Source organism: Corvus hawaiiensis, chromosome 2 (assembly GCF_020740725.1).
Source record: "Corvus hawaiiensis isolate bCorHaw1 chromosome 2, bCorHaw1.pri.cur, whole genome shotgun sequence".
NCBI lineage: Eukaryota > Metazoa > Chordata > Aves > Passeriformes > Corvidae > Corvus > Corvus hawaiiensis.
The window spans coordinates 55,783,561-55,799,441 of record NC_063214.1 but is presented as its reverse complement, the minus strand read 5'-3'; the positions used below and the strand labels follow the sequence as shown (position 1 = coordinate 55,799,441).

Here is a 15,881-nt window from a genome sequence, read left to right as displayed (position 1 = left end):
AGAAGAGAAGCCCACATACCATTTAACAAAATGCTCTTAATCTTAGAAACCAAGAAGGGTTATGGATACATAAGGCAAGACCTTACCTTTAAAATATCAAGTCATCTATGCGTAGTTATAACCACCTTTACCTACAATAATATATACAGAACAGTCACTGTCTGTGTCTGCTGCTCTTTGCCCCATTTGTGCTTGTTCTGTAGCGATAGGTTGGTCCCACTGGTGTGTCAGTCCAATCCTGCATCCGTTCCTAGCTATTCACCTCAATACTTGCTCCGGTTTGAGAGAGAAACTCAGAGAAGTACAGCCATGAGAACTCACCTTATGTTAATAAAGATCTGAAATAGTCTATGGATTTTCCCTTGAAATTGTATTCATGCGCAAACACATCTATATAAATGGCAGAATATTTTCCTTGACATGAAAATTTCAAACTCCTGTGTTGCAGTCTAAACATCAACTGCCCCTTAAGGCTATCACTTCATAGGAGGCTTGAGCCTGCCACTTCTGCCTCAGTTTCCTCAGTTACAGCTCAGAATTACACTTCCCTTTTGAAGAGGCTTTGAAGGACTGACTAACAAGTACAGAGAGGTGCACGTTCAAATTTTCAGATACTCTGATTTGGATATGACATGTAATCATATATTACATAAAGCTCTGAATAAAAGCATTATGTAATAGTGCTTGTTAGTACTTTTACATAATAAAGTACTTCTTTAATTAGAATTAAAATGAATATTTAAACTAGTACTGTGTTTGATTGAGCAACTACTTCATAATCAGAATGTGTGTTAATACAGCTTTTTTTTCTCAAGACAAAAATGCTATTCCAGGTTATTGGCAGCTGTACTTGAAACTTTCATCAACTTCACTGGTTAAACAGCTCATAGCTGATAACTGTGAGGACATGGAAAACAAAGGAAAGCAATGCAGTTCTTATGGGAACAGACATCTTCCTTTGGTTTTGAATAAAACCACGTGCAATGATCATGACCTCTGGATGCCTCAGTGCTATAAATACTAAACCATAAGTCAAAGTCTAAACTTCTCAAACTCTCTCTGTTGTTGTGTCAGCAGAATAAAATGTTAAGCCTCTGTAATAAGAAGAATTAATCAGTTGGGGATTAAAAGAAATTATTTATATGGCTAATGTATGGTACTGATTTAGGTTACTGAAGCTGGCAGCAAAAGCTGCTGTTCTAAGGGGGGTGGTACAAGGTTTCAGGTTGATCCTGTGGTTCCCTCCCACCACCTTCTAACATGTATATAAACTGTCAGCTCTCCAGACATTCTGCCAGTTCTCTCTTCTAGACTTGCCAGAAGCAACAGAGGACTAAAGATGAAGATCTTTTTCCTATTCACATTTTTGACTTTTTTGTTGTCTGCTTTTGAACAAGCAGCTGCTTATGCTCACTATGACAAGATTTTAACTCATAGTCGAATAAGGGCACGCGACCAGGGGTAAGTAACTGGCTTTTATTTCTAATTTAAAAGGAAGCTTGTTAAACTTTATTCTCCTCTTTCTTCTAGCATTATATTACATGTAATTTTTCACTATGAATTTTTACTGTCATTCAAGTGGAGCTTTCTTTTTAAATTCATTTTACAATAATTGTTCCTGAATAAAAAGCTTTTCTGGGAGTTTTAAAAAGAGACAGAATACTGTTCAACTTCATAAAATGGAAAGGAATCTAAAATAACCACTTCTCAATGGATAAAATATGATTCAGAATCACCAAAATTAATTTCAGTTCATAAGTATTGTAATGGGATGTCAGAAAAGTTTAATGTGCGTTTTCAAACTTTTAGAGATTTGAGAGCTATCCCACAGTATTTGCTCTCTTTATTCCATCCTGATGAAAATCATGAACTCTATTTACATGTTTTCTAACATGGGAATATATACTGGGAACCCTTTGTAAAACTTCTGTTCCCACTAGAGCAATGCAGCAAGCTGCTCAGCAGGGCTTCCAAAAGACAATGCTCACAAGCCAGGCTGCTTGGAGACATGGAAATAATTTGAACAGCTGGTGCCAGGGAAACACATGTGCCTAAAGATATTTTCCTCTAGTCTTAAGCAAAAAACATTCTGTGAATAAGAATTGTTTACTATCCTGTCTTCCCACTGCCTGCTACACACACACACTTTTCAATATTTTTTTAGCTTTTCAAATAAAAAAGCTCACCGGCTTCCCAGTGATGTAAAGTATATATTCTAAGTCCTGAAGTGATGAATTTTTTAATTGCAGAAGTATAAAAATTAATGATGAAATGCCCTTGCCCCGTGGAATTTAACCATAAGAAATTCCTCTTCTGTACACCACCATGCTAAGGAACACGTATTCCTCATCTGAAGTCTGTGACTCCTTTTATTTACATGCCAATTTACCCTTTGGTCCCCAGTAATTCCCAGAATGTTTATTTAGGTGCCTGCAGTACTCCAAATGGTTGGCAATCAAAATAGCTGATTGATTTACAGAAGACAGGGCTTCCTTCTACATGAAGAACAAGGCACTTTTTTTCCCCATCTCCCCATGACCTTCAGCTGCACAGATGTGTAAAAGACAAAACCTTTAAAGAAAAGGGCCTGATGGTATTCACTGGTCCCTGGTGGCTGGTAATTCACTTTGCAGGGGGAAGGGAGAAATGGATACCGAGACTTGACTGGGCACAGCTAGTGATCACTGCCCATCAGAGACACAGGGTCAAACCAGAATGAAGGGGAAGATTCTGTCTCTGCGGGGAGGGTGGGCTTGCCGAGGAATCCAGCTGGGCAGTCCCAAGAGCTTGCACTGTGACTACTTCAAAGCACACCTGTCCCAGGAACTGAAGCCAGATGTTAATTTCTTACTCAACAGGAAGAGTATTTGCTGCTATTTCATGTAGAATTTTTCGAAAGATGTACAAAAACTTCTTTTTAAAATGTTTCTCACTGCACCCATAGCCCAAATGTCTGTGCTCTTCAGCAAGTTATGGGAACAAAAAAGAAATACTTCAGCACTTGCAGAAATTGGTACCAGCAAACCATCTGTGGAAAGAAAGCGTAAGTATGCTCTGCTTCCAAACTATTCTCCATTGATTGAGATAATAAAATGTACAATTAGAAAACTCCTTTTCTCACAGACAAGCTAACTTGTTATGGGTTATACTAGAAACTTTACTTCTCCTCCAGGTGGCATTGCTATACTGACTTCCCCTTTCCTTCTCTGGGCATGCTGCTAGTCATCCAAAATATTTCACCTTTCAGTAAAGTCTGCCATACCACTGACAACTTTGGCACTAAATTTTATTCTACCGCAGACACATTGGGAAGAAGGGTGTTTCCTGAAAATGCTTAGACTGGAACTTGGATATTCTCACAGGCAGTTTTGGAAAACAACCTACTCCTGTGGTTTTATTCCTAGATAGATGTCATGTCTTCCTATGAGAGAAAGTCTGCTCTCAGAATGAATCTGAGGGAATTTGTTGCGTTGCCAAGCTCCAGAAGCAAAATGCATTGAGCAATGATAGATACCTTCATGTGTTAGGAAAAATAATTTGAAGCAATAGGCAGTTTAGATTCATCAAACTGAAGTCACGTGAAGATTTTATTCTTTTCATGACTAGAATTTAGAGGAATGTAAGTTGCAAAACATTTTACAAATCCTGTGCAAGGTCCCAAGAAGTCTAATACAGACAACCAGTGGAAGACATTGAGCAGTGGGGCTGTGTGGATTTGGTCGTGGGAGTATACATAAAATTATCACCTGCCCTTTCCCTTCCATTTTAACCCCCCTACCATTATACAAGCATTCTCAGAGCAAGGCTAGAGGAGGAAAAGAATGTGGATGAGAATAAGTTGAGCCATAGAACTCCGAGGGTTGTTTAAGGGGTTTTTGTGGTTATAATTGAGCATCTGTTATAACTTAGTCTTAGCTGTTAATGAGTTTTATACTCTGCATACTAAAACCAGAAATGCACACAAGACTAAAGAGGTTACTCCAAAAAGAATGCTAATCCAAAGGACAACAGCTCTTCTCATGTCAGTATCTCAATATTAACAAGTCATCCCTAACTTATATCTGTAAAATGTTGAATGTTTTAATTATGGACAATTCCTGTCCACTGCTATAAGTTTACAATGGGAATGTAACTTACAAATTTCCTAAAATCAGCATTTGTTGGACCAAAAGTCTTTCCACTGTTTCTCAGCAGTATTTTATTTCCATGCCAGCAAGAAGTAGAAACAGATGAGTCACAGAGCTGATTTGAATAAACTGAAAACTGTCTCTCTTAGCCAAGAATAACAAGGATTAAGGTAGTGTTGTTCAGTCTTTTTCCTTTGGAATATACTCCTTTGGATGAGATCAGGACAACTTTGTACTAAAAAAAAAAAGACAATAACAACAAAAAAAAATCCCAAGACAAATAAAGATATAAACCCCACCAAAATGTCAAGAATGCAACATTGTTTCTCATTTGAATAATTGCTTGCTTTCTTCTTTGGGCACAGGCTTATATTGAACTAGTAGGGATACGTATGGGGATAATTTCTGGTCTGGTCTGAGGTCGTACTGCCCCGGTGTGCTGTGCCTGCACATGGGTGGCACTGAGGAACTGCACCTTGCCCCGAGTTTTATCTGGTTCTAACCTTCTTGTGGGATGTTGTTCTATACAAACCTTTTTACTCCCATCCCATCTTTCTTACATTGTGAGCACAGCAAACTAACTTAACTGAAGAAAACTGTAAGGGAATATGAGTACTTTAAGTAGGAACTTGATAATTGAAAAGAAGCCTGGGCTGTGCATAACAAGATACGTGGTAAAAAAAGGCACTGATCTTGTAATGCTCGGCTGAAAAAGCATTTTCTTCTTAACTATGTTCTTCAGCCAATTTTCTGTCTTTCATTAATTGTATCGTGTTTGGATACGGTATGAGGATTAAACTTGCCATGTCTTACTCTATGCTTATAACTCAGCTGCCTCTTTCCTTTTTCCAAAATCTAATTAAACTGCAATATTTCATAGCTTCTCATGGGATGAGGGAGAAAGATTTTCTGTTCCAGGGAAGGAAAAAATATTTTCTCATGACAAAGCAGTTCACACAGTTGAGAGAACACTTTGATTCCTATTCGGCTACATTTTTTTTTTTTTCAATCAGATAATCAGATTGTTATGTTTTTATTATTAGCTTCTGGCAAGGATGCAAAAAGAACTTGGTTTATTATTAGGTAAAAGGTTTATTATTAGCTTAAGAATCTGTAGCCTAAATTTTGTGCTATTCATGTATTCCAGAGAAATAGCCATTCAGTGAATTGCTTTAAAGAAAGAGATGTACTAAAAAGAACTATACAAATACTTTCAATATATGGCTTCTCAGTTGAAAATATGCACATAGCAGAAGGGTGAATATGTCATGTATGTATATGCATATGAGGAAAAGGAGACAAAATATTTTCATAGCACGGAGAAATAAAAGAGTGTGTTTTAAAAAGAAATCTTTAATCTTCCCCACCTCAAAAAGAGATTGCTCTCTTTTACGGAATGATAATCCTCACTTTTTAAATCATGCTGTTTATTATGATTTTTCCTCCAGTCTACTTTATTTTAAAATCTCTTGAAGTAGTTTGGATGTTGAAGATATGAAGTCCAATTTTTCATTTGAATAAGCTGTTCATTTTAATGTGGTTGTGGTTAACTTTTTGTCATCTTTAGATTATGAAAAATGAGAGAAGTGTACTCAGCTGCCACCAAAGATTCTGCAAATTAAAAGCTGGACTGTAGTGGTTAAAAACCCAGTAAAAACCTTCAAGGAATTAGTGTTCAGAACTTTTGAACTGCCAATATCAGCAGCACCTATAAAAATAAATCTATTATGTAAAACAGTGATGTCATTATAGTGTACCATATACAGTACAGTGTACCATAATTTAAAAAATAATATCTGAAGTTTAATGTATTAAATTTCTCCCAAGGAGCCAGAATACCTCTGTGATAACTTTAGTGAATTTCCATTTCCATGTAAGAGAGGAGAATTCAAACAGGTCTATGGTAGAACTTCATTTCTGTCTATTAATTAAGAAGGCATTATATCTTATAAGAAACACAATGTTAAAATGATCATTACATTATGGAATTATCATTCAGCCCTGGTTTGCTGTTATGTGTAGCTTACATGTATTTGAGAATGCGAGTATTTTACTGGCATAATTATATAACATTTTCTGGCCCCTGGCAATGCTAAAGTCTCTGTATGCTGTAATGACATGCTTTTTTAACTCTGGTTTTGATTTCTTGTATTCTGGTTTTCATCCATGCTACATTTGCCAGTGAACTTACCCTTGTGTCCATCCATCCAGTCTTCAGTGACTTCCTTCTCCGTAACCAGTTTTATGTCTGCTCTTAATTAGTTCTCTCCCTAATTCCTGAGCTTCTTCACATTCTTCCTTGAAAAACAGAGGCTCTCTTATCCAACTTTTTTTCACCATACAATGCACAGGACCTTCTCCTAAATACTTATTAATTCCTATAACCAGTAAGTAAGTGACCTCATGTAGTTCTGTCACTTTAACTTCGATTCCATTCATTTAAATTTGTCTTTTTCATTTACAATTCTTCTGCCAGGATTTTATTTTAATGTCCTCATAGGTTTTTTCCTCTTTCTTCAATGTCATATAATCTGTTCAACACAGAATAGAAAAATTAATGGTTTTCAACTGCTGTTCTAGTCTCATCATCTTTTAGTAACTCTATATGACTACAATATGCTCACCCATGTTCCCTCCCAACACTTAAATTTAATGATCTCAGTCATTCTTTAAATTCAAAAGCTTTACATTTAGTAAAATATGACCAATTTGTAACCAACACAAAAAAGGCTGAATGACAAAAAAAGGATGAATCTGGAGAGTATGCACTTAGCAATGAAAAAAAGATAATGAAAATTAAATTAGACTTAGCTAAAATTAGTATACTTCTCTGGTATATTATTTAATTGTTCTTTTGTCTATATCCCACAGGACTGTCTTATATGAGTGCTGTCCTGGCTATATGAAGATGGAGGGTATGAGAGGGTGTCCTGCAGGTATGAGCTTATTTTCTTATGGATAAGTCGGCATATGGAAAGAAGTATAAATACAGCAGAGTTTCAAAGGTGGTCATGATGAGAAACAATTGCCTCTTTTTAAGAAGTACTGCCTAAGAGTGCACAGCTTCATTTGCATACAGCAAACACAGTCAAAAATCAGCCAGCACTGAATTTGATCATAGAGTTTAGGTTGAATTTCCCAGCTCTTTCCAGATTCTGGATTGGTGAGAATTGATAGTGTCTTCAGTTCCCAAAGCTGCCAAAGAAGAACTTTAATTCCTATTCCCATCATATCCAAGACTAGTCTAAAGCATGCCACTGTGGTCAGAAAGCCAGGACACAAGGTGGACCATATCTAAATTTTGTATTTTCTTTCTTCTGAAAAAACTTGAATCTAATTTACTTAAAGAATCTTATAGAGTTTATCAAAGAAGGAGTGAAAATGAAGACAGAAATTCTTCATCTCTCTTATTTATGCTATTCTGCTTTGTATAAATAAAACTAATTGCTGCAGGAAAAAATAATATGAGAAAGAATATGTTTCATAGTTTTTGATCTGAAATATCTGAAATAATCCTTTTATGTTCAATAATGCAGAGTTCAGTTTGTTTAGATGAATTAATCTCCCTTCAGATGTTTACATTAGGATATCAGTCATAGTCTTGAATGGCCTGTCCTTCTCCATAACCATAAAAAGAGCCAAGAACCATTAGATTGCATGCAAATGTCCCACTTCTAGATGCCTAAAGTTAGGAGAGGTGAATGCTGTTCTCATGTAGCCATGTTTTAATTGTGAGACTCTGGCCACTCTTACTCTTGGGAGGAATCAGTATATGTATAAACCAGACACTGGAAGAAGAGCAAGAGGCCTCACGAAAAGAACTCTGGTCCATCATGACTGAATGAGACTCACTCCACTGAAATTTTTGTGATTAAACATGGATAGCCTCCCATTTCATGTTGGGTTGGTACAAAATACAACAGGTCTTCTAAAAGAAACTTTACAATATTCAGTATTGTTTGATCTAATTTTTCTTTAAGAAAGACACAAAAATTAATAGCAAGCAGATATGTTTAGATGATTTTTGAGTATGTTGACAATGGAATTTTTAATCTAAACATTGTTTAATACTGACTTAAACAGTGTCAGAACTATTCTGCATCCAAAAGACACAAAGTAAATTTGATTGTGATAAACTGGGGGGCTGAGGAATTTACAGTATTCTTACCTCATGTTTCTTTTAGTTGCTCCTATTGATCATGTATATGGTACACTTGGTATTGTGGGAGCTACCTCCACACAGCAGTACTCTGACATATCAAAGCTGAGAGAAGAGATTGAGGGACGAGGATCATTCACTTTCTTTGCACCAAGCAATGAAGCCTGGGACCAGTTAGATTCAGTAAGTGTGTGTGTGTGTGTGTGTGTGTGTGTGCACGTGCATGAGTTAAGCATTTTAGCTGAAGCAGCTAGTGTGGGATAGATTGGAAACAATGTGGAGATTTTAGACATAAAAGGACATAACACAAGTTATAATGAAAAAATCTGCATGTTTAACATACATTTCTGAAGCTGGAGAGGCTGGGTTTACTTTTAGGAGTACTAAGCAACTGTAATTGCTTCTTATTTAAGCACTTGCATGACACATATTAGCATTGTTAATTTTATTAACACAGTTTTGGGGAAACTTCTAGGATTTCCAGCAGCTGCATGACGTATGGCTGTACACTGTCAGTAATTCAGGTGTCCTTCTTTTAGTAATGATTTTAGTTAAATAAACACTGAATTAAAGTTCCTCCAATGATGCCTGTGATGAAGCCTCATCTTCCATTTGTGAGCAAATCAGACTTAAAGATCATTTAAGTAGATCCAGATTTATAGGCATCAAAGTCGTCTTCCCTAACAGATGTTGAATATGTTGGAAGCATATACTAAAGTAAAACAATAACTACATCTTTCTGAGGGGAAGAATGTGTTGAAGCTTCTAATTAATTAAATTCCTCTCTTCTTCAGGAAATTCACAGGAATTTGGTTGACAATGTAAATATTGAACTGTATAATGCTCTCCACCACCACATGTTAAACAAGCGCATGTTGACAAAAGACCTTAAGAATGGTATGACCCTGGTGTCTATGTACAATGGCCAGAAATTGCTTATTAACCATTATCCTAATGGGGTAAGTTTCTTCTCTTTTTTCCCCCCTAATATATTTATTTAGTTGTAGCCTTTACTTCCTTTATTTCCTTTTATAACTAAGAAAATATATTCTTGAAAATTTAACATCTACCAAGTCAGTTGCCACTGACAAAAATAAATATTTTCTTGAAGAACTTCTGCCTGCTGTGTAGACTAATCACTAAGAAAGAATAAGTAAACATTGTGCTGTTTGCTGTTTAGAAATCAAAGTTCAAATGAAAATTAACTTTCTTCATAAAAGACAAAGACTTTTGTGGTCAAAATACATGATCATAAAAAATTTGACAAAAAAATCAAAACATTTTCATCGTTTTTCTAAATAATATTAAAGCAGGTTTTTTATTTAAATTTGAGTGCATGGTAGGAGCACTGAAGATTGTAGGAAACACACATCCATTATTTGGCTAGAAAAAAATTATTTTTATAAATGCTAGACACCTCTGAGTTAAGTCACTCATCTTTGTTTTCTTAAACGCATAAAAATGTTTATGTTTGTCTACAGGTTGCATCACCAAAAACAATACAATCACCGTATTAGCCAGATAAGCAAAACCAAATCAGAATAATTGCAGTATGAAATTAAACATGAATACGAAATCAATGTAACCTGAATAAATCTGCTGCTATCTTTCCAGAAGCTTAGTCAAACTTTCAAATCTTACAAGGCTTTACTGCAAATTTAAAAAAAACCCAACTGAAATAACAACAGTGAATACACGATGTACAGTACCTACATTGCCAGTCTGTGAAAGTGAGGTTCCAAGCTTATGATCAAGGTAATATTTAATCTTCTACTAATTGATTCTTCAAATATAGGTTGTTACTGTTAACTGTGCCAGGATCATCTATGGCAACCAGATTGCTACCAATGGTGTTGTCCATGTCGTCGATCGTGTCCTGACTGCTGTTGGAAATACCATTCAAGATTTCATTGAAGCTGAGGATGATCTTTCGTCATTTAGAGTAAGTGGACAAAAATAAAAACTCTTCTCTGTTTATTTAAGGAGGGTTTTTTCATTCCTTTTCTATTTGTTTGTGACACCTGGAAGTAAGAAGGGTTAGCTCAGTAAGAGAGAGAAATAAATTAAATTAAGAGAGCCAGCTAATATTGCAAATCTAGTTATATAAAAAGGCAACATCAATAGAACAGAATGTGTCCCTGTGCATAAAAAGTGTCTTCTCTTCCAGCACTGAGCCAATGAAACATGAGCAGGAAGTTACAGTGTCTGGTGCTAGATAAATAACAACAATTTCAAAATGGATGATAGAAAATGGTAAAGACACCAAATTTCAGAACCTGACTCATAGCAAGTTTTAGAGCACCAGTAGACTCACATAAGGGTTTTTCTTGCACAGAGGAAGTATAATTAGAAACTCGCCAAATTTCTAATTTTTCCATCTTCTGAAAAACGTGTCTGCCCAGTGTAATGGGATTTCATGCTGTAAATTTAAAAAATACGCCGTTGGTTTGCAAATAACTGTTGTCCTTTTCCATCTTCCATCTCCTCAATAAATGCAAAAAGGTATTTTAAATCCAGAGGCATAAAGATGGAAAAGATCCTCTGAATCCCTCAAATCCAGCTAATGACAGTTACAGGCAACCACAACATTTAACCTTTTTAAGAAAAATCATAATATAAAAACCAATCCTTTCTAGTCTTCAGTTGAAAAAGAAAATTCCTCTGTCGATTAAATTTTTCATCTTTCTATAAAATTCATGATCTTTCTTTTTATAACACTGTGATCTCAGTCTAGCATTCAAGTATCTGTGGGCATGAGGTGAAACTAGACAGATAATGTGTTTTAGTAATATTTCAAATAATCAGCATTAAAATAAACAATTGTTTTTTAGGCTCCTGCCATTACATCAGGTGTCATGGATATTCTTGGAAGACCTGGTCATTACACACTCTTTGCTCCTACTAATGAAGCTTTTGAGAGACTTCCAAGAGGAGTTTTAGAAAGAATCATGGGTGACAAGGTGGCTTCTGAAGGTATTTGAACTTTTTTGCAAATGAGAAATACGTATGAGTGGATCAGGAGGTAGAAACTACATTATCCTTATTGCTCTGGAATTAAGCACCTCTACTTTCATGTGTATAGGAGGAGTTATTTCTTCTGTGTTTAATTTTTCCACTTGCCTAAGGATAGAAAGTCATTGAAGACTTAGTCTCCAAAACAGCTTACAGGGAACTATGAAATACAGGCACAGTGACTTTCTAATAGTTCAGCTGTACAGGTCTGATAGACATTCCTGTCTCTAGAAGTTCAGGGTTATCTGAATATGAGATTATCTCACCCCTTTGCATAGCCTATGGAGTTTTGTACTCAGAGGGCCTTTTGGAGTGTATCGTATGCAATCACCAGCAGATTGTAGCATAACCTATATAGTTTTCATAATATAAGGGATGCCAAATAGTTTTGACAGTAAATGTTAGTTAGGGGCCTACAGTATCATTAAATTTCAATAAAGTATCTGGGAGTAAAAATATGCTAGCTAAGCTAGAATAATATTAAAAATAGAGTAGCTGTAATAATTTATTCCACACTTATGTGTGAGGTATATGTATACAAATACGTGTCCTAACACCTGCGTCTATTAAATTCCTGTTCTTTTTTCTGCAGCTCTCGTGAAGTTCCATATATTAAATACTCTCCAGTGCTCCGAAGCCATCACAGGTGGAGCTGTCTATGAAACCTTGGAAGGAAACACTGTTGAAGTTGGCTGTGATGGTGAAAGTCTGACTGTGAATGGAGTGAAAATGGTGAAACGCAAAGATATTGTGACAAGCAATGGCGTTATCCACCTCATTGATCAAGTGCTAATTCCTGATTCTGGTCAGTGATATGTATTAAAAACTTGTTACACTGAAGATATTTCTTATCCTGAAATATCTGAAGATATATTCCTTACCCAGATTCCCTCAGATAGATAGTTCTGGATAAGCACAAAGAATCCAAATCAGGAATAGGAAGATATTGCGTGTTAAAACACCTTTTCTTATTTCTTTATTTGCAGCCAAACAAGTCATTGAGCTTGGAGGTGCCCAGCAGACTACTTTTACGGACCTGGTGGCACAGCTAGGTCTGACCTCTTCTCTAAGGCCAGAAGGCCAATACACTCTCCTGGCACCTCTGAATGGTGCTTTCTCAGGTTAGTAGCTCTAAAAGATTGTCAAAATAAACGAGAATGTGTGATACCCTGACAGTTTTCCAAATAACTTCCAGTACCTAAGTCTCACTGCAAGAGCACCATAGACAAATGGAATTACTTCATCCTTTCAAATTACATACCTCATAGAAAGACAAAACAAGCCTAACCACCAGATTGCACAGCTTTTTTTCAGTAATATCATTTGCTAATGGAAATAGTAGCACTTAAATAAGATACAAAATATGAACAGACAAATTGTGGGAATGTAAATATATTAATGAACTGCCAGTTAAGATTAACTGACTTAATCTTTACATTACTTCCATTAGATTCAAAACTTATTTATTCTCAGAAAATGTATGCAGTAGTTTAATTCCAGCCAACACGTAAGTACCAAACATCCACTTGATCACTCCCCTCTTTTCCCCACTCTGGGATGGGGAGGAAAATCAGGGGAAAAGAAAAATAAGAAAACCTCATAGGTTTAGATAAGAACAATTTGATAAGTGTAACAAAGTAGAATAATAATATTAATAATACTGATGTTACTAAACAATAATAATAATAACAGATAATTAAAACCTAAGAGAAACAGGTGATGCATGATAAAATTGTGCACTACCAACTGACCAATGCCCAGCCAGTGACTGGCACCTCCTGGCCAGCTTCCCCCAATTTATATACTGGGCATGACACTTTATGGTATGGAACATCTCTTTGGTGAGTTTGGGTCACCTGTCCTGGCCATTCTCCCTCCCAGCCTCTTGTGCACCTGCCCATGGCAGAGCATGAGACAATGAGATGTCCTTGGCTTAGGGTGAGCACTGCTCAGCAACAACCAAAACATCAGCGTGTTATCAGCATTATCTTCATACTAAACCCAAAACATATCACTGTAGGACATAGTTAGGAGGAAAATTGACTCTATCCCAGCCAAACCCAGGAAATACAAGAAAGTTAGTATTTGCCAGTACATTAAAGCAGAGAGAAACTGATACAAATATACCATAAAACAGGTGCTTGTATATTTGCAGAGGTGACCTCATGGGCATCTTGCCTTTCCCCAAAGAATTAGAATGTTGTCTCATCACCATAGGAGAAAATTTGGATAGATTTTAAGGTGTGCATGCAGAAAGTATTAGTTCTAATACAAACTACGGCAGTAACTCAGAAGATGGCACAGGCCCACATATCAATCTTCAGACATATTAGTTATAGTAATTAATCATGGCTATGTCAAAAGTTCTTGACTGAATTTGAGGAATGGTCACAGGCAAGAGCTACAAAACAATTCATCTTCGGTATAACCAGACCTGTCCATGCTTTAACTGAAGCATTTCAAAGAGAGATTCAGTATTTCCAGAGTCTTTTAACTTTATTTGAATAAAAATTTACTATATAGATTACTATATATTAATATCTGAATGGCTTTGCAGATGACACCCTAAGGCTGGATCAACGTCTTCTCAAAACAATCCTGCAGAATCACATTATAAAAGTGAAAGTTGGGCTCAATGAACTGTACAATGGACAAGAGCTGGAAACAATTGGAGGAAAACTACTTAGAGTCTTTGTGTATCGCACAGTAAGTGAATGAGTCTTTCTAAAAATATGCATCCAACTATGAAAATGGACAATCAATAAAAGGCAAAGCTGAATGAAACCCACAATATTTACCATTATGAGAATCTAGCAAAAAATCCTTAAACTTTTAAGATAACAAAAAATGAAAATCTGATCATTATCAATCTGAGCATTCTTTGCAAGGAAAGCTCTTTGGGAAAATGCAACACAATTTCAAATTGGGCACTCAGTCGATTACAAATTTTTAAAGCTCATTTTTAGAACATTTTTAAAACATTAGAAATGTTTTTGAGAACATTCTCAGGGGAAACACAAAAAAAATCAAGTTTGGAAATATTTGCACCATGCTATTTTATTCTAGATTTTGCTACTTTTGCTTTCTCAAGCAATGGCAAATTTCCTGGCAAGAACACATGATTTGACTGTAGGAAATACATATGGTTGTTATTTTTAACACTGTGTAAACAGCTACACTTGTTTCTCTTTCAATAAGGCTGTATGTATTGAAAATTCATGCATGGTCAGAGGAAGCAAAGAAGGAAGAAATGGTTTTATTCACATCTTAAGACAGATCATCAATCCAGCAGAAAAGACATTGCATGAAATGCTGAGAAATGATAAGCGTTTTAGGTGAGTAGCAGTTTTCACAGAACTGAGATTTTCCTGCAGAGGGTAACTGTATATACATCACAGCTGGTCTGAGAAAAAGTTTTGGACTGTGAGTATGTGAGTTGTTGGGGTTTGGAGAGCAGGGAGGGCAGAGAAGGGTTTATTACCTACACAAATAACATAAAAGGAAAAAAATGGGGGGGAAGAAAAAGTGTCCTCCGGCTGTATGCAGAAAAGGCCTCCACATTCTATACTAGGATGGGTTTTTATGGCACAAAGGGTTGTAAGACACAAGAATGAGAGGAGTAAGAGGACAGAAGGAATTGTATGATATATCCAGAGCTATAAATGCAGTGGACGCAGGATTGCATGCCTTTCCAGAACTTATTTCTGCCTCTTTCCTGCAAGTATCTCAACACTCCTACAGCAAGAACTATCCCTGGCATCCTCTTTTCATCTGTTTGATCTGCAGGGGTTTTTATTTGATGAATCCTGCTCTGATCCAGGCTCCCAATATTTTTTTTGCATAGTTTTTCTTCTGTCTGCTAATTTTAAGACTGTATTTTCCCTTTTTTTGCCTTTTTTTTTTTCTCATTTTCCTTTTCCACAATCTTTTTTCTGGGAAAGAGTAAAAGTGTTTGAAAATTGAGGAACTAAGTACCTGGACCCAATTATAGTTACCACATTTCAACAAAATGTATTTGCGGTTTGTCTCTTTGCTGTAAACAGCATTTTCCTCAGTCTGGTGAAAGCTGCAGATTTGGATGATGTTCTGTCATGGCCTGGACAGTGGACTCTGTTTGTGCCAACCAATGATGCTTTTAAAGGTTTGACTGATGATGACAAGGACATACTGATAAGTAAGTAACATAAGAACACTGGAATTATAAGCAAAGTAAAATTGATTGGAATGGAGACTAATGTGCCTTTCACACAAAAGCTGTCTGCTGAAGCAGTTCACCTTTTGCGTAGAGCAGGTCATAGGAATTCCCTAAATTGTCTATATGCCCTTCTTGGGCATAGAGAAAATATCTTTTTGGAAAGAAGAATCTAACCTGATTTTTAAATTTAAATGTCACTGCTCAATATCTTATTCAATGGTGTTACTTCCTTTGATTATTTTTGTCTTCAATTCAGAACTTGAAGTTGCCCAGGGCCAATGCCAAATTGAATTAATTCTGTCTTTAAGAAGACAATTTTATTTGACCTTCTGCTTTTCAAGGGGCTTTATGCCCCTTTTCTATCATTGTGGCTCAGTTACTTAATATT

At 36.1% G+C, this 15,881-nt stretch overlaps 1 protein-coding gene across 8 annotated transcripts in view; it reads left to right on the top strand.

Annotated features, from left to right (window-relative positions):
- The first annotated feature begins 1,070 nt into the window (after positions 1–1,070).
- The window catches only part of POSTN (periostin), a 31,757-nt gene continuing 16,946 nt past the window's right edge, over positions 1,071–15,881 (top strand). For 5 of the 8 annotated variants that reach the window (XM_048295140.1, XM_048295138.1, XM_048295134.1 and 2 more), the window contains exons 1-12: positions 1,071–1,461; positions 2,945–3,043; positions 6,999–7,063; positions 8,312–8,469; positions 9,081–9,245; positions 10,082–10,228; positions 11,118–11,259; positions 11,891–12,103; positions 12,285–12,419; positions 13,856–14,004; positions 14,497–14,633; positions 15,342–15,472. In XM_048295140.1, the coding sequence (XP_048151097.1) occupies positions 1,340–1,461; positions 2,945–3,043; positions 6,999–7,063; positions 8,312–8,469; positions 9,081–9,245; positions 10,082–10,228; positions 11,118–11,259; positions 11,891–12,103; positions 12,285–12,419; positions 13,856–14,004; positions 14,497–14,633; positions 15,342–15,472 (1,663 nt within the window). In that variant the 5' untranslated portion in view covers positions 1,071–1,339. The remainder of the gene's footprint in view (positions 1,462–2,944; positions 3,044–6,998; positions 7,064–8,311; positions 8,470–9,080; positions 9,246–10,081; positions 10,229–11,117; positions 11,260–11,890; positions 12,104–12,284; positions 12,420–13,855; positions 14,005–14,496; positions 14,634–15,341; positions 15,473–15,881) is intronic. The other 3 variants (XM_048295135.1, XM_048295136.1, XM_048295139.1) reach the window with 2 other exon arrangements.